The sequence below is a fragment of the Trichosurus vulpecula genome, chromosome 1 (genome assembly GCF_011100635.1).
Source record: "Trichosurus vulpecula isolate mTriVul1 chromosome 1, mTriVul1.pri, whole genome shotgun sequence".
NCBI lineage: Eukaryota > Metazoa > Chordata > Mammalia > Diprotodontia > Phalangeridae > Trichosurus > Trichosurus vulpecula.
Window position 1 is genome coordinate 270,487,588 of NC_050573.1, and position 21,896 is coordinate 270,509,483.

A 21,896-nucleotide genomic window follows, 5' to 3' on the forward strand; every position below is an offset into this window, starting at 1 on the left:
AATATTATCATAAAGTTGCAGATTTGAGGAGTAAGAAAAGTAGCTCAAAGAGAAAACAATGTTGCATAATAAAATTTTACACAAAGCTTATTTAATAGCATACATTTAACATCTATAAACGAGCATAGTGAATTTGTTTCAGAATGGAGCGCTTTATTCAGAAAAAAGTTGATAGTTATTTTTGCTGAAGTAAACGACTAAACTGATATACTTTGCTAAGTGGTATGTTCCTCTCCCCCCGCCCTCCACCCCTTTCCTATGATCCCTTATAAAATTACAGAGTTGAAACAGATTTCCAAGATCTCTATAGCTTTCTGCATTAATTTTACACATACAACGAGGCTACTAGTTCACACCATAGAGAACTTTATAAAGGGCTGTCACTGGAATGATGCACAATGTACTCTATAACCTATGTGAAAATTCCTAAGCTCGAAAAAAAAATTTTCTCTTTGACTCTAAGTTGGATCAGTCAGATTTGGGGAAGGCATTCATATGTCCTAGGCAAGAAAATTGCACACTCTGGGTATTAATTATAATCCCAGAGAAACTAAACCTGCAGTGTACTGAAGTGACTTGATTTAGCACAAAATAATGATCTATAAGCCCTGGTGTAAAATTGTTATTAAAATATGTAAAATTATATTCTTGAAGTATTAAAAAGTGTCACTCATTGGATTCTCTCAGATCACGCATAACATGCTCATGGAGATTGCTTTCCTTTCCTTTCTCTAGTCCTGACTCTGACCACTGTCCATTTAAGACTAACCTTCATCTACACAAGATCATTAGCTTTACTCAAGTTCTGATTTTCCTATATACCATAATGGCGATTTTCATCCACATCGACATCATTTGGTATTAGGCTTTAAAGTATCTTATCTCTCAATGTTTAATGTAGTACTTTGCACATAATACCTGCTAAAGGGAGCTGAATGAATCATCAAATATCCTTTATGATATTAGCAGAAATTTTAAGTAAGCGGAAACTGAGTATTTTGCCTTTCAGGGTATCTCAGGCTTGTCTTTTGTGCTTCCACTCAATCAACCAATAAACATTTATCAAATGCCTACTGTGTGCCAGGCACTATGCTAAACACTTTTGTTGTTGTTCAGTCAAGTCCGACTCTTTGTGATTTTCTTGGTAGAGATACTGGAATGGTTTGCCATTTCTTTCTCCAGCTCATTTTACATATGAGGAAACTGAGGCAAACAGGGTTAAGTTACTTGTCCAGAGTCAAACAGCTGGTAAGTATCTGAGGTCACATTTGAACTCAGGAAGATGAGACTTCCTGACTCCAGGCCTGGTACTCTATCCATTTCACCACCTAGTTGCCCCATGCTAAACACTAGGGATACAAAAAGAGGCAAAAGGGAACCCTGCCCTCAAGGAGCTCACATGTAACAAACAAACATATACAAAAAACAGCTATATACAGGATATATAGGAAATAATTAACAGAGGGAAGGCGCTAGAATTAAGAGGGATTGAGAAAGACTTCCTGTGGAAGATGGAATTTTAGTTTGGCCTTAAAAGAAGCCATGTAAAGCAGTGGAAAAGATGGGAAGGAGGAACATTCCAGGTGTGGGTGATGGCCGGTGAAAATGCCTGGAGCTGAGAGAGAGAGTGTCTTGTGAAATAGCCAGGAGGCTAGTGCACCAAATCAGACTATGTGGCAGGGAGTAAGGTGTAAGATTGAAGGCTTTGAAGTGGTAGCTTGGGTAGTAGCTATGCTTATCTTCTATTAAAAAAATGGAGATGAGGTTCCTACAGGAAAAATCTTCAGAAATAATAAAATCACACTTTTGAGATAATAACACAGCAAGGAGTGTGTCTCAATGATGATTTGCTATTCTTAGACTAATGCCAAGCACTCATATTTCTGTAGTACTTTGTGATTTACAATGTACTTTCTCCACAACCACCTTGTGAAGGAGGTAGGGAAGGTGTTATATATTATCTTCCGTTTACAGAGACAGAGGTTCAGAAAACTTAAATTGCACACTGTCACACAAATGGCAAGGGTCCAAACTCAGGCCACACTGACTCCAAATCCAGTTCTCCTTCCATTACCCCATGTGGCTTCTAAGATATGTACAAAAGGTTATTACCAGTTATCAGGAAACACAATGAGGCTTGATTTTGCTTTTTTATCAAAACTTTAGCCCAAAGTACTGAAGTTCATGGCTTTCATGGACATTTCCTCACAATACATCCAGCACAGGGTGACTATCAAACTGCCTGTCTGACCGCGGGTGTTCTATTACCTTCCTTGTTTTTATGCCTTTGTGGGGGTTTACTTCCCTGTCTTTGGAGCTTAGCCTTTTCTCTCCCCTCCTCTCAGTTGCTATTCCTTTCTTCTACTTCTTTGTTTTTACCTGTTAGCTTTTATTGTTTTGTTGTTCGTTCATTTCTGTTTCTCTCTTAGGTTATTAACAAAAGGAGCTTGTTATGAAGTCTCCTGTATAACTCAAAGAGCCTACTCCTGTCAACGGGAATTTAATTCTCTTGCTCTATTTGTCAGCCACAATCTTTTCCTCAGCGATCTGATTGTTCTGCTCTTCTGTTCTTTCCTTCTTTTCTTTTATTCCCCATTTCAAGAGAGCACAGGAAGGATTTGCCAACCAAATTTAAGGGAGATTTCAGTTGGCTGGGACCCAACTAATCAGGACCCCTAACTAACATATTTTTGTCACAGGACAGGGTTGAGGGTGAGTGGGAAACATCTGAAGTTCAGAATGTGGTGATTATTCAGTGAATCCGCCATTTACTCCATTTGGAGCATGCATATGACTAGTTATTTACAGGTTGTCTCACCCATTAGAATGTAAGATCCTTGATGGTAGGGACTTTCTGTCTTTGCATTCCTAGCCACAGTGTCTGGTTCATGCTAAGTGCTTAATGAATGTTTATTTCCTGACTATTTTTGGTAAGGAGAGGAGAGGAGATAAAGGACTAATAAAGTAGGTGGGGGGGGGTTAAAAAGGAGGAAGTTGAGAGGAGAGGATGGCAACAGAGGCAAGACAGCACAGAAAAATCAAGAGGGGATAAGGCAGATAAATAACAAAAGGTGATAGATCCCACCTAAACAATATACTTATTCATAATAGAATACTGATTGATCTTGAGGAGCCAAAGATTCAGTATCAAATACAGGTTAAATTAAGTTCAGTATAGGCCTCACTGAGAGGTCATCAAGTTCAACCCCTTTATTTTACAGATGAGAGAACTCAAACGGAGAAATTAAATGACTTGCTCAAAGTTACATAGCCAGGCTGTGCTGAGGTTTGAAGCAAAGTCTTGACTCCAAAATTATACACATTCCACTAAGGCATGAATGTGTGCTATTACCAGTTGGGGAATATATTTCCAGCAAGAACTGATGTGAAAATAATTTCAATAAAGGAATAAGCTTCAATGAGGAAGAAAATTAAATTAACCAAAACTCTCCATTGCCTCAAGATTCTGGATCACAAAATGAATGATTTAGGTGTACAAGTGTGTGGGTGTATGTTGCAAAGAGGCAATTCTAGGTTTCCAGAACTATAAAAATTCTTAACAATTGAGACTATCCAAAAGTATAATGGACTCCCTCTAGAAGTCTTCAAGCTGTGGCTGGACCACCTGTCAGATGTGACATGGGAAAGACTCTTGTAGAAGGCCTCTGAAGTTCTTTCCAACTCTGAGATCCCATGATAGCACAAACAAAATTTCAAGGAACATATTTCATCTATGTGAGGTGGGGGGGGGGATCAATTTATTTCAAGGACATGGGTATCTTAAAACCTATAGGAATGTTGCTGCTAATCACATTAAACCTCTTCCCCTTATCGCCCAACCAAAACAAGTTCAGCTATAGTTTTTAGAATTTCACTTATTTGTATGTGCCTGAAAGTAACAAAATTGTATTTCTTAAAATTAAAAACAAAACAAAACAATTCAGACCAGGTCCCTTACACTGAATTAGGAGTGTTTTTTTTTAACTGTATATATAGAATATACTAGTCCCTTTATAAACTAAAATAAAATGTACAAATTAACAATTCACTAAAAGAATGTATCTAGAGTGAGGATACTCAAAATGTATTTTAAGATGAGAAAAAAAGAGAATGAATTATTGAACAGTCTAGACTTAATACAAATACATTGTCAAGTCATTTTTTTTTTCCTAAAGGGGGTCGCCCTTCCTTAGGGGCAAGGTAGTGGCAAATTACTGAGCAGTAACTTAAGTTTTAAAAAATGTTTTTTGGCAAGGCTACGCACCTATGATTATTTTCAAATTAATGCAAGTGTAATTACCATGAGATTGTGGGGGCTAATTTGGTTAGGGAATGACTGAAAAATAGGAATCCCAAAGATAGGGAGAATGGCTGATACTTCTGATAATGAACAAATGCAAAATGGTGGAGGTTCTTTATAGATCTTTTGGTGTTGGTAACACTGGTCACAACCCTTGAAAAACATCAATTACAGATGCCCTGGTGGAGAGAGTCCCCACACTAGAGTTTCCTACACCCATGAAATTACATGTTACAGGTCAAAGGTCTCACAGAAGTTTAACCCCAAACTGGTGATTATTCCTTAAAGGCATTACCACAATGTAGTTTGCAGAAAACTATATACTGTTTTTTTTAAATAAGTAGGATGTTCACTACTTATTGCCATGTCTCAAGAAAGACCAACAAGCACTAGAGAAGGTGGAGTAGTTGATGAGTTAGAAAATAAAATGTGAGAGCATCCAAGTTACATTTAGTTAGCAGAACTGCACATAGTAGTGACTTAATAAATGTTTGTTGATTGACTGTTATCAGCACTATATACTTCCACATGTTTTCAGATGCTTTTCTAATCACTGGTTGGGATGAACTAGGAATTGTTCAGTCATTTCAATCATGTCCAACCCTTTGTGAGCCCGTTTGGGGTTTTCTAGGCAAAGATACTGGAGTGGTTTGCCATTTCTTTCTCCAGGTCATTTTACAGATGGCAAACAGGGTTAATTAAGTGAGTTGACCAGGGTCACACAACTAGTAAGAGTCAGAGGCTGGATTTGAACTCAGGAAAATGAGTTGGTCTGGCACTCTATCCATTGTGTTACCTAGCTGCCCCTGCATTAGGAATTACTAGTACTTCCTTCAGTCTTCAAATGCTGCTCCCAGGAGGCAGACCTGGATGAGGTATCCTGGAAAATCAAGGGTGGGTTTTGGACATACAGAAGACACTAGTCATCTGGGAGTTAGGTAGAAATTGCCTTTATAATCTAGGAAGTAGGCAGAAGGAGAACAGACTTCAGAACTTTATTTCACCATTGTTTCTAGGACAATCCTGATTGTCCTGATAATCCCATACCTGAGTGGGTGGGGCAATGAATTTGGGGAGCTCTGAGAGAAAGAGGGTAGAGTTCATTGCTAACATCAGGATCTTCCAGATCAGTGCAATCCTGCCTCTCCCAAGCCTCTGCTCAAGAAGCTCTGATGGCTCCCTTTTACTTTACAGGATAAGAGAAAAACTCCTTTGTTTGGTATTCAAAATCCTTCATATTCTGGCTCTAGCCTGTCTTTCCAGGCCAGCTTCATATTACTTTCCCTCCCACACTCTAGCCATTTTAAATGTTCTTTTGTTCTTTTAAAGATCCTCTATTAAGCATTTAAAGTCTTTCACAACTTGGCTCCAACCTATCTTTCCAGCACACATTACTCTTACTTCATCTCCAGTCTCCAGCCTTTCTCTTCCCCTTCCCCCTCCCTCCCCAGTCTCTCAAGCTTGGGATTCACTCTGACACCTTAGTCTCTTAGAATCCCTAGGCTCAGTTTAAGTGATACATTCTAAATGAAGCCTTTCACTGGTACTTAGATTTAATTTTGTATCTATTTACATACGCATACTTTGTCTTTCCTGGATTGATATTACTCCAATGCAGGGACTGATTCTGAATCTATAGAGACTAGTGCCTAGTGGGTATTCAACAAATGCATGTAGATTGAATCTACGAATTAGACCTTCCATATCCTAATTCTGTGCCTTTAGCAAACTATTCTTCATACTTGGAAGGTCCCTCCCAAACTTGAAGGTCCCTCCAAACCTTTGCCTCTTAGAATTCCTAGCTTCCTTTAAGACAGCTCACATGCCTTCTCCAACAAGTGTTTCCCATTTCCCCAAAGTATCAATGTATCCTCTTGCCTTACATGCATACTGACCCAATAAAATGCAAGCTACTTGGGGTTGGGGACTGTCTGGATTTCTTCTTTGTAATCTCAGAACCTAGTGTGGTGGGGGTATGGCATAAAGTAATGGTGTAATACTTAAATCTTTATCTTTTCTTTTTTCCACATTAAAAAAATACATTTATTTTTTCCCAATTATATGTAAAAATTGATGGAGTCTGAATGCAGATTGAGGCTTAATACTCTTTGAACGAAGCTTCTCATTTTACAGAAGGAACTGAGGCCACTGGTTGACTTGCCCAAGGCTACAAAGCTAGAATCCGTATCTCAACCGTTTGTCTAGTGAAATTTCACCTATACCAAGTTGCTCTCCACACCCAAGTTACTCTGTATACCCTGGTCAAGCATAGAATGCGGGTTCTTTGCCTAATTTTCTACTACTCTGTTATAGTAATTAAAGAATGATTTACAACCCCTCTAAGTACCTTTACAGAAACAGCAAGAGAATGGAATAGTAGGTGGAGACACGAAGTAGGGAAGAAAAAGGGGGAGACTTGTAGAAGGGAGAGGTAAGAGGGAGAGAAAAATAAATGCTTGTTAATAAAGAAAACCAAAAAATAAATTAAAAAAGAAAAAAAAAAACTTTCGGGCCCCAAACCATCCGTTCTGTGATCGGAGAGATCAGGTGTGGGGGGGGGGGAGGGGGAGGCCCAGGCAGGGGACGATCTGGGGACGCAGAGAACCCACTCCAAGCTAGTATAGTTTCTTCAACTTATTCTCCCCATCTGCCGCACATGGAGTTGGTCTTTAGGTCATCCCAATTGGGAAGTCCTCTTCTACAACACTCTTGTTCCCACCACCTAAAACTGTAGCGAAAGCTCTATAGGCTTTCAAAATTAAACGAGATGCGCAAGGTGTGTGTGCCTCTGGTCAGTCACTTATTCAGCTACATCTCCCTGACACACCCACTAAATTACCTCCTGGTTATTTCTGCTTCCACTCAGAATGCTTGGGTGGCATCTTCAGCAAACAGCGAACCTGAAACCGGCATAACTAGCTAAGCTAAAAGTTTCGAGAACTGGAAAACTCCCTTACTGCCTTTAATCCAACTAGATTTGAGAATGTGACCGAGAAACCAACCCCTGAAGCAAGTTAGGAATCTCCCACCCCTGTCCCCTTCCCCGTTCCCCGCCTTGCATTTAGTCGAAGAGATCTTCCCCGAGCTCAGAAACCCAACTTTAGCCAGATAGAGGCACTCAAGATCATTCGTCTACAATCACGCGGCACACACAATTCCAGAGAAGCTAGAGTCCCGGCTGCTGATCACCTTCTCCACCACATTCACCAAATGCCACTTACTTGCAGCTCTCTGAAGCTCTGGACGCAGACTGTTCCCGAAGCCCTCCCAGTGGAAGCAAAAGCTCACACTGTATACACCCCGGGCTGTGACGCCCTGCGCCTGCGCTTTAGCTTTGGAACGTTGCGCTGGAATGGGCGCCCTGAAGTTGTTGGTTTTGGATTTGGGAGCTCTTGGTCATGTGAGTTCCCCAGGCCCAGCTAGCAGCAGAGGGCGCGCACCGTCTGAACTGCCAAAAACCTCTGGTAGCATCCCCTCCGTTCCCGTCTCTCTCCATCTTCCTTTTTCCCCCCAGAAGCTTTGAAAACAAGTAATTTGGTCCTTTGGGTGGGGCCGACTAGAACTTCTCGTTAGTAAGGAAGAACGGGACAGGTTTGGAACACATCCAGCCAGCACGAGGGAAAAAAGTCTTCTTGGACTCCTGCAGATGTGGTTCAGAAGAGACAAAGCATTATCGAATTTCCTCCATCCTAGATGTGGATGGAGGAATGCCTCAGCTCTGCGTTATCACCTGTGGTGCTCCGCAGTGCCCCTGAGAGCCACTGGGTGGCACTGGCAGGCCTAAGGCTTAAGCAGAAGAGAGGCGGAAGAGAAAAGGGGCCAGGACCAGAGGAAGAAAGGGAGACAGAGGGGAGGAGAGAGAAAATAAAGTGGTTCGTGTATGGAGTGATGGAGGGAGGACCGTCTAGAAGGGCCCTAGGAGACGTCTCATCCATGTTGCTAACGCTTGCTGACTCTGAACTAGCAAAGGAAACGGGAGTCTGTATTTTCCTTTCGTGCGGCTCCCACAGACTGGCATCACCTTGAAAAATTAGCCCAGGCATAGCTCTTTGTTGTATTTACTAACATAATTCCCTTTCCTTTTCATAAAACCATTTTATGTGAATGTGTGGCGATGGGCATAAGTGGGGATGGAGATTGTTAATGTGAGATTCTTATATAACAGTGAATCTTACTATTCATTCAACAAATATCTATCTGGTGCCTACCACTCTTAACGCATCATTAGCCATTGTAAGCTATAAAAATATGTATAATAGATAAACCTGTAGTTCAGAGTATGTTCTGTTAGCCACCTAGGAGGGACTGGCTATTACCAGCATTAGTGGTAGCCTTGGAACCTCTGAAACCTTTTAACAAGTTCCCAGGAGCCAATATAGAAGGAAACCTTTGGGACCAATAATGTCGTTTACCACCCTCAGTTTTCAGATAGGAAACTGAAGCTCACAAAGGTGAAATGTCTTGACTACAGGCAATAAGTAGAAAAACCAGCATCCCAACCCACATCCTCTGACTCTAAATCCACCTCTCTTTCCAATATACCGTGGAGTTTGATAAATACTAAATTCTACAAATATAAAACACTTCCTATATGCAAGGCACTGTATGGGATGCTGCATACACAAAGATGAAACTGAAAACATTTTCAATTTGTATTTAATTTTAGCCTAAAGACTTCATTATGGCACTTTTCTTCATCTGCTCTCGACAAACCTTTCAGTGGCCAGGGCTGTGACACTGATCATTACAGTCCAGCAGCCTTTGCCAGTCTGGGTTCATGTCTTGATAGGACTGACCGCTAGCATTTAGCCCACTTTCTTTTAGACCCATGCTGGTGCCCTATCTGGTTCCTCCCATTTTTCTCTTCCTTCAGGTGACTGGGCAGAATCGGTCCCTTCTGCTTCTTATGGTGTGGGTGGAAGAAGGTAGTGTTGATGAGGGCACAGTCTCTGGGAACCCCCTTGAATCTGGAATACAGTCTCTGAGAGCCCTCTTGAACTGTCCTTGAATCTTCTGACTAGATCTGGCCTTCCCCTAAGGCCATAAGCCTTGCGTTATCATTAGGCCCAAATCTCTACCTAGCCTAGTCCTGTGCTCCTTAGACTCCTCCTCAGGACCCTCCCTAAAGCACTGCTCTAGTCACCCCAGACCACCCCTCAAGCCCTCCTACAATCTTTGTGTATATAATCTCCATCTTGCCTCCATGAAGGTGCTCAGATTCAATCTAGCTCAGCAGATTGAATCTGGCCTGCTTGTGAAAATGGGCGTCACAAAGGGTGGGATTTCTTAAGACAACCCATTATGGTGAATCCCTAATAAACTTTGTCTTTTTTCTTTGGCTAAGAAGGCTTGAGTCGAATTCTTTTGGCAGGACCCAGCGTGTTGGTATTTTGGGGTCACGAGCACCCCTAGAAACCTATGGTTCCCTACCTATCATCATTTTTCCTTAGACCTCTTCAGTGTTAGTGCAGTCACTGTGAAGAGGTTTGGGGTTGCGGGGGCAGGGTTCCGACACGTGCGTCCTTGCTTATAAGCCAAACCTGTCCCTAGTGGGGGTGGGTGAGGCAGTGTGGGGAGATCTCAATACTTATACCTATAGCTATGCAGTGAGTTGTAGCCCTGACAGTGAGGGGTAACAGTAATAAGGTGACAAGTTTGATCCATAGCAGGGCTTCATAACCAGAAACAATTCTGGGATTTTGCTGTGGCTGAGATCATCTAGAACAGGGCTGTCCACCCTCAGGTTTTTATTGAAACAATAGACAATGTATTTTTATTTGCCATTTTAGTGAGAGCTCTGCAGGAGCACGGCTTCCTTTACTAAAGCATTTATATAAATTTATATGCTTGTAGGCAGGCCGCATAAATGGCACAGCCCTGATCTAGAGGGTGAACCCAAAGGATTGTTGTTATGTCCATTTCAGGGCACAGCCTGCTTGCTGGGCCTTAGCTCTGGAAAACATGGTGTCTCCTAATATTTTGACACTACCCTAGGGTTAGGTCTTTCATGAGCCTGTGAACTTTCTTGTGATCCTGTACCTGCTGCATGGAGGCTGGTGGGAGAGGGGCAGTAAGCGAATATTCTAAGTATTAGAATTCTCTAGCATTAATTCATGAAGAATTTTACTTTGTTAGGGATTTTGTCTAGAATAGTTTGAAATTGTGACATAATTTGTTTGCTTTTGTGGCATCTCCTTCCTCTTGTGAGTTTTGTGTTTAAAAAAAATTAAAATGAATGAAGATAATTAAAGATTTTTGTTTTATTTAGTTTTTTAGGATTTAACAACATTCACCAAGATAACTACCCTATGGTAGTTAGGCTATAGCATGGTAGGTAATAAGAACTACAATGGAATTCTGAATGCCTAGAGATATGAACATAGAAACTTCTGGTAATAAAGTAGGCACATTTGGACTCTCCAGTAACTCCCTGCAGAGTGTTGCTCCTCATTGCTTGCTGCATTCCTTATGTTGTTGCATTTGGATTTTCAGTTATTGGTGTTATCTTTGTTACAGTCTGGACTTTATCTCTCTCCACTCTACCTTGGAAAGTATCCATACAATTGTAAATTCCAAGGAAATCACCAAGGGCCAGAGTCATTTTTGCAGATATCATACTAGAGAAAAAAGAGAAATAAGATTGTCTACAAGAGCAATTAAGAGTTCCCTACCCTTCTTGTGAGAAAAATCTATTATCAACAACAATATTCCTAAATACTAGTCTGGGTCATAATAAGGTCATAGAGCTGGAGCTGGAAGGAGTCTTAGAGGCCATTTTACATATGAAGAAATTGAGACTTGGGGAGGTGTAATGACTTGTCCAGTGCCACATAGGTAGTAAGCCTCAGAGATAGGATTGAAGTCAGGTCCTTTGATTCCAGAAACAGTATTCTTCTTCACCAAGCCCAACTACTCGACAAAGAGTACAAAACAGAGCTTAATAGGGGCAGCTAGGTGGTGAAGTGTATAGAGTGTCGGTTCTGGAGTCAGGAAGACTCAACTTCCCGAGTTCAAATCCGGCCTCAGACACTTAATAGCTATGTGACCCTCAGTAAGTCACTTCATTCCGTTTGCCTCAGTTTCCTCATCTGTAAAATGAGATAGAGAAGGAATGGCAAACTCTTCCTCTATCTGCCAAGAAAACCCCAAATGGGGTCATGAAGAGTCAGACACGACTGAAAAAATGACTTACCGACAACAAATGCTCACATAGCTGAAGCTAGAATAATTTGTGAGGGATAATGGTAACGAATACCTCAGAAACAGCATGGTGTACATCTCAAGATGGTAGAGAGTTGACCATTAACCCTACTTTTTGGAGGCTATGCCTATGGGATATAAGCTCTAACAGGTCCTACTGATGCTGGAAGTCTTTGATTACAGGCCTAATAATGGACAATTAATGCATAGTCTGAGGACCAGCCTAGTTGATCTGAGAGGGACCCATCATCAAAGCAGTGGTTATCAGGGGATGAATTTTTCTCTCCATGGCAATTCATTAAATCCCCTACTAAGACGTTGAAGAGGCTTGTGGTGTACAGAGGTAGAGGGAGTAGACACACAGATCTTTGAAGGAAAGGCCAGGGAAATAGTTTCTTATTAGGCATCATTGTCAAAAGACCACATTTATGTGGCATAAGGAGAGTTAATAGGGTCATGAAGTGACAGGGAATTGCAATTGAAAGAACCCTGGACTTAGATCTAGGAGACGTGGGTCTGAGACCAGGTACCAACACTTAGAAGCTATGTGATTATAGACAAGATATTTAACCTCATTGAACTTAGTTTCCTCACCTGTAAAATGAGTATTATAATATTGTGGTACTTCTTAACTTAGACTTATTATAAGGAAAGAGCTTGGAAAACCTAAAAGTTCTATGTAAATGTCAGTTATTTGATTATTTTTCATGGGAAAAAAGAATAAGGCAGCTAGATGGCACAACAGATAGAGTGCTGGACTTGGAATTCAAAAGACCTGACTTTCTATCCTGACTCAGATACCAGGCGTTTGACTCTGGGCCATTCCATTAACCTGTCAGTCTCAGTTTCCCCGTTTGTAAAATGGAGGTATTGTACTTGAGGACCTCTAAGGTCCCCTTAAGCACATAAATCTATGATCCTACGAAATCACTTATGTCATAGAAATAAACTGGCCGAACTATAATCAGAAAAGAAAGTTTAGCTGTCAACTGTTTTATAGTTTTTCAGCAAAATATTCAAGGCTCTTTATCCTTAATTTTCCCCCTTAGAGCCTTACTTCAGTTGAATTACCTAAATAATTCAATGAAAATCAAGACATTATTTTTAGGATGATATTTCATGTTTCATTCACTCTAGATGAGTTTACTTGAACATAAGAAAGCCCATAGCATATGAGAAAAACAGAGCAATAGCTCTTAATAAAAACAATAGTTAATAATTACCTATGTTTATTCAGTACTTTGTGTTATAAAGTGCTTCTCATATATCACGTCATTTAATTCTCAAAGCTTCCTTATGAGATAGGTACCAAACTATTATTGCCATTTTAAAGATGAGGAAACTGAGTCAAAGAGGAATTGTGTTTTGTCCAAGGTCATAGAGCTAACCACCGGTGGAGCTGGGATTAAAATCCACATCTATTTGGCCTCTAATTCTAGTGCCCTTTCCACTATACCTCATTGCTCCACAAAGGTTTTTAAAAATTTTCATTGTATTGCATAAATATATTCATTTTGTAAAGTTTTCTCCATCAAATAGGAAGCTACTTCTTAAGAAATATTTAAAGGAACTGTGATTTTATCGGTATGAATTCCCTTTCTAGTAATACAAACTGGTACTCCCTCTGTGCTAGCAGTACATGGTTTCATGAGTTGCTACAGCCAAAACAAAACAAAAAACAAACCCAAACCCCAAAGCCCTAGTCATGTCGTGGTCAGCTTTCTGATGACAAATCTTTCTGTGTTGAGCCAGGCTTATCCACATTTTTTGGGACCTGCCAGACCTTGGACTTGGCTGGTATAGTCTATGAGAACCCAAGGTTCTATTCACATCACCACAAGTCCTTGGAGCAGGACTTAAGTAGAAGACTTCCCAGGTAAAAAATAGTAGTCATTTTGTTGACAGATAACCAGGGCTAGGAAAAGATTAAGAAATGCGTAGCAACTTACTGTTTCAACACCACTGCGAAGTATGCTGTTTTGGGGGTTATCAGATAAACCTGCTCCTCCAAGATAGCATTCATAATTTTATCACTTATATATTCGGGTTCCAGAAGAGGTAATAAGGCTGGATACCTGGAAAACAAAGGAAAATTAAAAAACCACAGCCACTTCCTCAATGGTTATCAGAGTCAATGGTTATGTCAGACATTCTGATAACATGTACTGCTTTAAATAGTCATGCACCTTAAAAGAAGAGGAAAGTAGGGGGCAGCTTACTTCCTCCTTTACCTCTACCAGTGTTAGGCTCATGACTATATGCCTCATTTTCTTATAATACATTTCCTGCCTTGGCTTTATGGTTTCTGATTATGAAGCTGCTGAGGTCAATAGAAGAAACATTCCCTGTTGGTTGTGTTGCCATTTTCCTATATGCCCAGCAAACTGCCTCAATAAATAATCCTTTTCCAAAGCATAAAAGTCATGTTCAAGAGAGAAAGGTCTCTCTGGGGACTCATGTAAAGCATGACTTCATTTCAGATTGTGCATTTACATAGCACTGGGAGTACTGAGAAGAACTAAGATGGTAATGAAATGAGTTCAATAAAATCAGGAGAGCTTGGACCCTGGTGAGATTGTAAACAAAGTGTTGCTAAAGCACCAAGTCTCTTGTTTTCCTGCTTATGCTTTCCTATTACTTGTCTCCTTACTACTCCTATTAGCTTTAAACCACTTACTACTATCTCTTTGCATCTGACTAATTCTCTATCATGTCATCAATACCTCAAGTACCCTGATTTCCTCAAGCTGAGAGAGAGAGAGAGAGACAGAGAGAGAGAGAGAGAGAGAGAGAGAGAGAGAGAGAGAGAGAGAGGGAGGGAGAGAGGGAGAGAGAGAGAGAGAGAGGGAGAGAGAGAGGGAGAGGGAGAGGGAGAGTTGGTGATGAGTCTCTGGAAATTTATTAAGGTTGGTCCTTGGACAGTAGAAATTAAACATGTCATTTCTCGAAGCCTCTCAGCTTGGTTCAACATATTTCTTTTTTTTTTTTTAAAGAAAAATTTATTAATTGAAACTGAACAAACACCTGGAGAAGTGAGAAACTTGATGAAAAATCTTGTCCCTCTACACATTTCTCACTTCTCTATGTCTTTAGGATTATCTGTCTCTTCTTTCCAGAAGTTTTTTTTCCAGGTGTGTGTGTGTGTGTGTGTGTGTGTGTGTGTGTGTGTGTGTATTCCTAAATTTACTGAAACCACCATTCCTCCTTTCATTTTATGTCTTTCTTCCTTTGTAGGTTGCACTCATGCTTGCTGGATTTTCCCTATCATGTCACAGATACATCTTGATCCTGCAAGTTTGCACACATCCCTGGACTTTTCACACTGGATCTACCTGTTGTTCCTATAGCCTCTCCCTGAGATTGGCTGATTCCTCCCAGAACTGTCATTTTAAGGAGGATGCTTTGGCAAGCTTTGTCATCATACCTCTTCAGGCTGTAACCCTGACTCTTAGACTTTCTCAGCTATGCTCCTGTGGGTACCTCTTCATTCCTCTCTCTTCCTCTGTGCCCCCGCCCCCAGACACACCTTAAGCTTGTCAGCTTCCTTTTATATGCTGAATTCTCTCATTAGAATGTAAACTGCTGAAGGCAGCAATTGTCTTTCCATTTTTATACATATCCCCAGTGCTCGATATGGTGCCTGGCACTTAGTAAGTGCTTAATACATGTTTATTTGATTTGACTTGTAAAGAGCTTCACTCCCACTCCCCCAAAGTATTATACAATATAGTTGTAATTACATCTTCTCTTCTGGTTGGGGAGATAGAGCAAAAAGAGCAGAATCAAAGAATCTCAGCCCTCAGAAGCCATCTGGTCCAACTTTATGGTTTCTGATTACGAAGCTGCTGAGGTCAAGGGAAGAAGCATTCCCTGTTGGTTGTGTTGCCATTTTCCTGTATGCCCAGCAAACCGCCTCAATAAACAATCCTTTTCCAAAGCATAAAAGCATTCCCTTTAAAACAAATCAAACAAATGATCATCTACCTTCTGGTTGAATTCTTCCAGTGATGGGGAACTCAGCATCTCCCAAGGTAGCCCATTATACTTTTGGAAAGCTCTAATTACTAAGATATCTTTCCAATAAAAGTTAAAATGCACCCCTCTTCATTTCCCACTCATTGCTTTTTGTTCTACCCTCTGTGGTCAAGCAGGACAAGCCTAATCCTGCTTCCATGTGCTAGCCCTTCAAGTACTTGACCAGGATTATCATCCCTACCTCCTTAAGTTTTCTTTACTCTGGGCTAAATTTTTTCTATTTATTCTTGTATGGTATGACCATCTTGGTTGTCCTCTTCTGGATACTCTTAAATTCATCAATCATCTTCCTAAAATGTTCCACCTAGAACTAAACATATGTGGTTTGACTAGGTCAGAGTACTAAATTTCAGTGGCTTCCTATTGCCTCTAGGGTCAGATATAAACTCCTGTCTTTTTCTCTTGTGGTCCTTCACATTCTGTTCCCGAACTATCTTTCAGGTCTTATTGTACTGAGAGAAACAATTATTAATGACCAGGGATTTGGGGAGATCCAGAATTCTTTCTTCTTTCTAAAGTCCCCATTTCAAGTTTTAGTCTCTGAAAGACATTGCTGATAATGAGATTGAATTAACTTTCTCCTCAGTCTTGCTCAGATGCGGGTAAACCCATTGTGCTCTACACCGGTATGGGTGGAGATAAATTCTTTGATTAGGTTGCCCAAGGCTGGGCAATTTAGAAGTAAATGACATAAATGAAGTTATATCCCCAGTCCCTCATTAGAATAGGTCCACATCTCATTGTAATGTTCTTTCTCTCACTAATTGTTAACCAATCAGAGTTGATTGCCATCCTCAGGAACATCTACTTTTCCAAGGGCATATAAACGGAGCCCACCTTCATGAGGGGTCTTTGCCATTCTAGTGTCATTGACTCTTATTAAAATGCTAGGGGGCAGGTAGGTGGTACGCTGGATAGAGCCCTGGTCCTGGAGTCAGGAGGGCCTGAGTTCAAATGTGGCCTTAGACACTAACTAGCTGTGGACCCTGGGCAAGTCAATTCCAATTGTTTAAAAAAATTGCTAGCATTATTAATAAAATGATTAATTACACAGAAACTGTCTCTTGAACTTTTTAAACGTCGCTATATAATAGTCTCTTCCCTACCTTTCGTGATTGAGCCAAGCTGGGCATCTCTCTTTTCGTCACCTCGGACACTCTAACTTCCATCTCTGTGCTTTTTCACTGGCCATCTCTCCTAAGTGGAATGCACTTCTCCTCACCTCCACTTCATACAATCCCTTTTTTTCTTCAGGATGCAGCTTAAGCACCATCTTCAACATGAAGATGTAATACTTCTTCATCTAGTACTGTCTAGTATCTTGCTACATCTAGTACTAGTAACTCTAGTATCTTCTTTCCCAAGCTTCTTTGTATTTATTTGTAATTATTCTCTATTTATTCTGTCTATACTTATATGTGTACTCCTCTCACCTCACCCCCTTAGAATGTAAGTTTTTTGAAAGTGGGGGGGGAAAAAGAGAATTGTCAAATATGTTGCACTTTTTGAGGTCAATTCTGTGCATTCTGTGCTATCAAGTCAAATTTGTATTTATAGAAAACAAAAATGAATAAAGGAGGACCTCATATTTTTTAAGGTAGGGCATATTTAATTTTTTATATTTATATCTTCAGGGCCTAGCACAGCACCTGAAAAGTAGTAGGCACTTAATGAATGCTTACCAATTGCATGACTTACTATCAATTCCTCTGCTGTTCCTCCCTTAATACAATCTAAAATCACATTAGTTTTTTAAGCTGGTATGGCCCATTGTTAACTCATATGGAGCTTGTAATCTCCTAAGGCCTTCAAACTTTTTTGCTTTGAACAACTGATATCTAGCCATGCCTCTCCTATGTTTTTCTTGTGTAATAAAATTGTATAGTACTTTATATTTATACCTATTAAACTTCTTCATATTAAATTTGCACCAGTTGTCAAGAGTTCTGCTAGATCTTCTGCCAGCCAGTGTTAAAGATCCTTCCTAACTTTGTATCATTTGCAAGCTTGATAGAGCAAGTCATTGAAAGCTGATTGGCTGTTCCCCATACATAACATTCCATTTCCTTCTTTTCTGCTTTTGTACAAGCAATTCCTCATGGCTTAGAATGGACTTCCTTCTCACCTTGACCTCTAGTTTTCTTCCAAGCACAGATCAGGTGCCACCTCCTACATTTGGCCTTACCCATTTCTCTTAAAATTTCTCTGTATTGTCTACGTGTTATATTTACTTATGTACATGTTTTATCCATCATTATAATAATACAGCTATAATCCTGCCATGGAGGGGAGGAAATGTTTTATTTTGGCTTCTGTATCCCAGGTGGCACAGTGGTTTAGAGTGCTGGGTCTGGAGTCAGGAAAAACTAAGTTTAAATCTGGCCTGAGATACTAGCTGTGTGAACCTGAGCAAGTCAGTTAACTCTGTTTACCTTAGTTTTCTCATCTGTAAAATGAGCTGGAGAAGGAAATAGCAAACCAATCTAGTATCTTTGTGAAGAAACACAAAAGGTTTCTTCAAATTCCCCAAAAAAGAGTTACCAAGAGTTGGATACAACCGAAAATGATGAAACTAAAAATACCAAGCACCTTGCCCAGTGTCTTACACAGATAGGTATTTTAAAAAATACTTGTTTACTATAGTTAAATTGAATTAAGAAGATTGTTAAATAGCTCCTGCTGTGTCCATTTTATCACTACTAAATAAATCGTTGTTAACTTCAGGATTCTGGGTTCTATTCTTACGACTTCAATGTCACTGAGCATGTTCCTGCCATTGATGAATGACTCTTGGGACTTTCTGTTGTCATTCACAGAGATACCTGCTACCATCTAAGCAGATCTCAAGTCTTTATTTATAATCTTGCCCTTTCCTTCAGGCTCCAGGCACCAATTTCCAACTGCTTGTTGGATACGAATGGATATCTGGTTGAAGTCTCAAACTCAACATGTCCAAAATGGGACTCATCAGCTTCCATTCCAAAACCTACCTTTTCTCCTAAATTTTCTTAATTCTGTTGGTGGCACCATCATTTCCAACTCACCAAGATGTTTAAAACTTCAGTCACTCTTGACTTCTCCCTCTTCCTTACTCTCCATATCCCATTAGTTGCTAGTTAGTCATGTCATTTCAATCTTTGCAATCTCTATCATTGCTCTTTTCTACTCTGTCTGCCACTCACTGCCCTAGTTCATTTCTCAACTAGTCTATTGCCATAACTGGCTAACTGGTCACCCTACCTCTTTTCTTTATGCCTGCAGGTAGGTGGTGCGGTACTGGACTTGGAGCCATGAAGACCTGACTTCAAATCCTGCCTCAAACATACAGTTGTCCAGTGCTGGACAAGTCACTTAACCTCTCTCAGCCTCATCTGTAAAATTGGGATAATAGCATCTACCTCATAGATTTGTTGTGAGGATCAACTGATCCTCATATAAAGTGTTTTATAACTTTTACAATAGAAATACCAACTATTATTATTATTAAATTATTTATTATTGGCATTAATTTTGTATAGTTTATATAGTTTGTCTTTTGCATAATTGCTATTTGTGTAGTTGTCTTTTTTCTAATAGAATATAAGCTATTCCAGAATAAGGACTGGTTTTTTTTCTCCCTCAATAAATCCTCGTTGACTTACTGATTGATCCCACTTCTTAGATTGCAAGGTTTTTGAACGAAAGAGGCTATGTCTTATTTCTCGACTTGGCACCTCTTGCTTCCAGCCCCATGATATTCCAGGCTCTTGACAGTACAGTGTTTTGGGCTAGAGGAGGTCAAATTAGGTTTTACAGGGTAGCCAATTGGTGATGAGCCTTAGAGGGTGGTGGATTTTTTTTTTAGTAATATTTTTTTAATTTAATTTAAATTTATTTATTTAACATATTTGGTTTTCAGCATTGATTTTCACAACAGTTTGAATTACAAATTTTCTCCCCATTTCTACCCTCCCCCCCACTCCAAGATGGCTTATATTCTGGTTGCCCTGTTCCCCAGTCAGCCCTCCCCTCTATCACCCCCCTCCCCTCTCATCGCCTTTTCCCTTCCTTTCTTGTAGGGCGAGATAAATTTCTACACCCCATTGCCTGTGTATCTTATTTTTTAGTTGCATGCAAAAACTTTTTTTTTTTGAACATCTGATTTTAAAACTTTGAGTTCCAAATTCTCTCCCCTCTTCCCTTCCTACCCACCCTCCCTAAGAAGTTGAGCAATTCAACCTAGGTCACACATGTATCATTATGTATAACCCTTCCACACTACTCATGTTGTGAAAGACTAACTATATTTTGCTCCTTCCCAACCCATCACCCTTTATTGAATTTTCTCCCTTGACCCTGTCCCCTTTCCAAAGTGTTTGTTTTGATTACCTCCACCCCCATCTGCCCTCCCCTCCATCATCCCCCCCCTTTTATTTTTTTTTTATCTTCCTCCCTCTTCTTTCCTGTGGGGTAAGATACCCAACTGAGTATGTATGGTATTCCCCCTCAGGCCAAATCTGATGAGAGCAAGGTTCACTCATTTCCCCCTCACCTGCCCTCTCCCGTCCTCCCACAGAACTGCTTCCTCTTGCCACCTTTACGTGAGATAATCCACCCCATTCTATCTCTCCCTATCTCCCTCTCTCAGTATGTTGCTCTCTCATCCCTTAATTTCATTTTATTTCTTTTAGATATCTTCCCTTCATCTTCAACTCACCCTGTGTCTGCTCTCTCTCTTTTACATATATATATATATATACACATATATACATATATAAACGGACATATATATATACACATACATACACATACATACATATACACATAGATATACATACATACACATTCTCATATATATATACATATATATATATATACACATAAACATATACATATATATGCATATTCCCTTCAACTACCCTAATACTGAGGTCTCATGAATCATACACATCATCTTTCCATGTAGGAATGTAAACAAAACAGTTCAACTTTAGTAAGTCCCTTGCAATTTCTGTTTCTTGATTACCTTTTCATGCTTCTCTTGATTCTTGTGTTTGAAAGTCAAATTTTTCTATTCAGTTCTGGTCTTTTCATTGAGAAAGCTTGAAAGTCCTCTATTTTATTGAAAATCCATATTTTGCCTTGGAACATGATACTCAGTTTTGCTGGGTAGGTGATTCTGGGTTTTAATCCTAGCTCCATTGACCTTTGGAATATCGCATTCCAAGCCCTTCGATCTCTTAATGTAGAAGCTGCCAGGTCTTGGGTTATTCTGATTGGGTTTCCACAATACTCAAATTGTTTCTTTCTGGCTGCTTGTAGTATTTTCTCCTTGATCTGGGAGCTCTGGAATTTGGCAACAATATTCCTAGGAGATTTCTTTTTGGGATCTATTTGAGGAGGCGATCGACGGATTCTTTCAATTTCCATTTTGCCCTGTGGCTCTAGAATATCAGGGCAGTTCTCCTTGATAATTTCTTGAAAGATGGTATCTAGGCTCTTTTTTTGATTATGGCTTTCAGGTAGTCCAATAATTTTAAAATTATCTCTCCTGGATCTATTTTCCAGGTCAGTGATTTTTCCAATGAGATATTTCACATTGTCGTCCATTTTTTCATTCCTTTGGTTCTGTTTTATAATATCCTGATTCCTCATAAAGTCACTAGCTTCCACTTGCTCCAATCTAATTTTTAAAGTCGTATTTTCTTCAGTGGTCTTTTGGACCTCCTTTTCCATTTGGCTAATTCTGCCTTTCAAGGCATTCCTCTCTTCATTGGCTTTTTGGAGCTCTTTTGCCACTTGAGTTAGTCTGTTTTTTAAGGTGTTGTTTTCTTCAGTGTATTTTTCAGTATTTTTTTGGGTCTCCTTTAGCAAGTCATTGACTTGTTTTTCATGGTTTTCTCTGCATCCTTCTCATTTCTCTTCCCAATTTTTCCTCTACTTCTCTAACTTGCTTTTCCAAATCCTTTTTGAGCTCTTCTATGGCCTGGGGCCAGTTCATGTTTTTCTTGGAGGCTTTTGTTGTAGGCTCTATCACTTTGTTGTCTTCTTTAGGCTGTATGTTTTGGTCTTCTTTGTCACCAAAGAAAGAATCCAAAGTCTGAGACTGAATCTGGGCACGTTTTCACGTCCTGGCCATATTCCCAACCAACTAACTTGACCCTTGAGTTTTTCAGTGGGTATGACTGCTTGTAGACTAACGAGTTCTATGTTCCACGTTTGGCGGGGAGGTGCCAGCTCTGTCAGACCCGCACTGCTCCTTCCCCAAGAACCCCCAACCCGAACTGGGCTTAGATCTTCGGCAGGCTGTGCACCCCTGCTCTGATCCGCCACTTAACTCCTCCCACCAGGTGGGCCTGGAGTCGGAAGTAACAACAGCTGT

The 21,896-nt window shown here is 40.1% G+C and overlaps 1 protein-coding gene across 1 annotated transcript in view; it reads right to left on the reverse strand.

Annotated features, from left to right (window-relative positions):
• Nucleotides 1–10,766: 10,766 nt before the first annotated feature.
• LOC118836885 (short-chain dehydrogenase/reductase family 16C member 6-like) overlaps nt 10,767–21,896 on the reverse strand; it is a 35,120-nt gene continuing 23,990 nt past the window's right edge. Inside the window, exons 5-6 of the mRNA XM_036744006.1 lie at nt 13,450–13,575; nt 10,767–10,917 (exon numbers count right to left, since the gene is read on the reverse strand). Coding sequence (XP_036599901.1) covers nt 10,767–10,917; nt 13,450–13,575 — 277 coding nt within the window. The remainder of the gene's footprint in view (nt 10,918–13,449; nt 13,576–21,896) is intronic.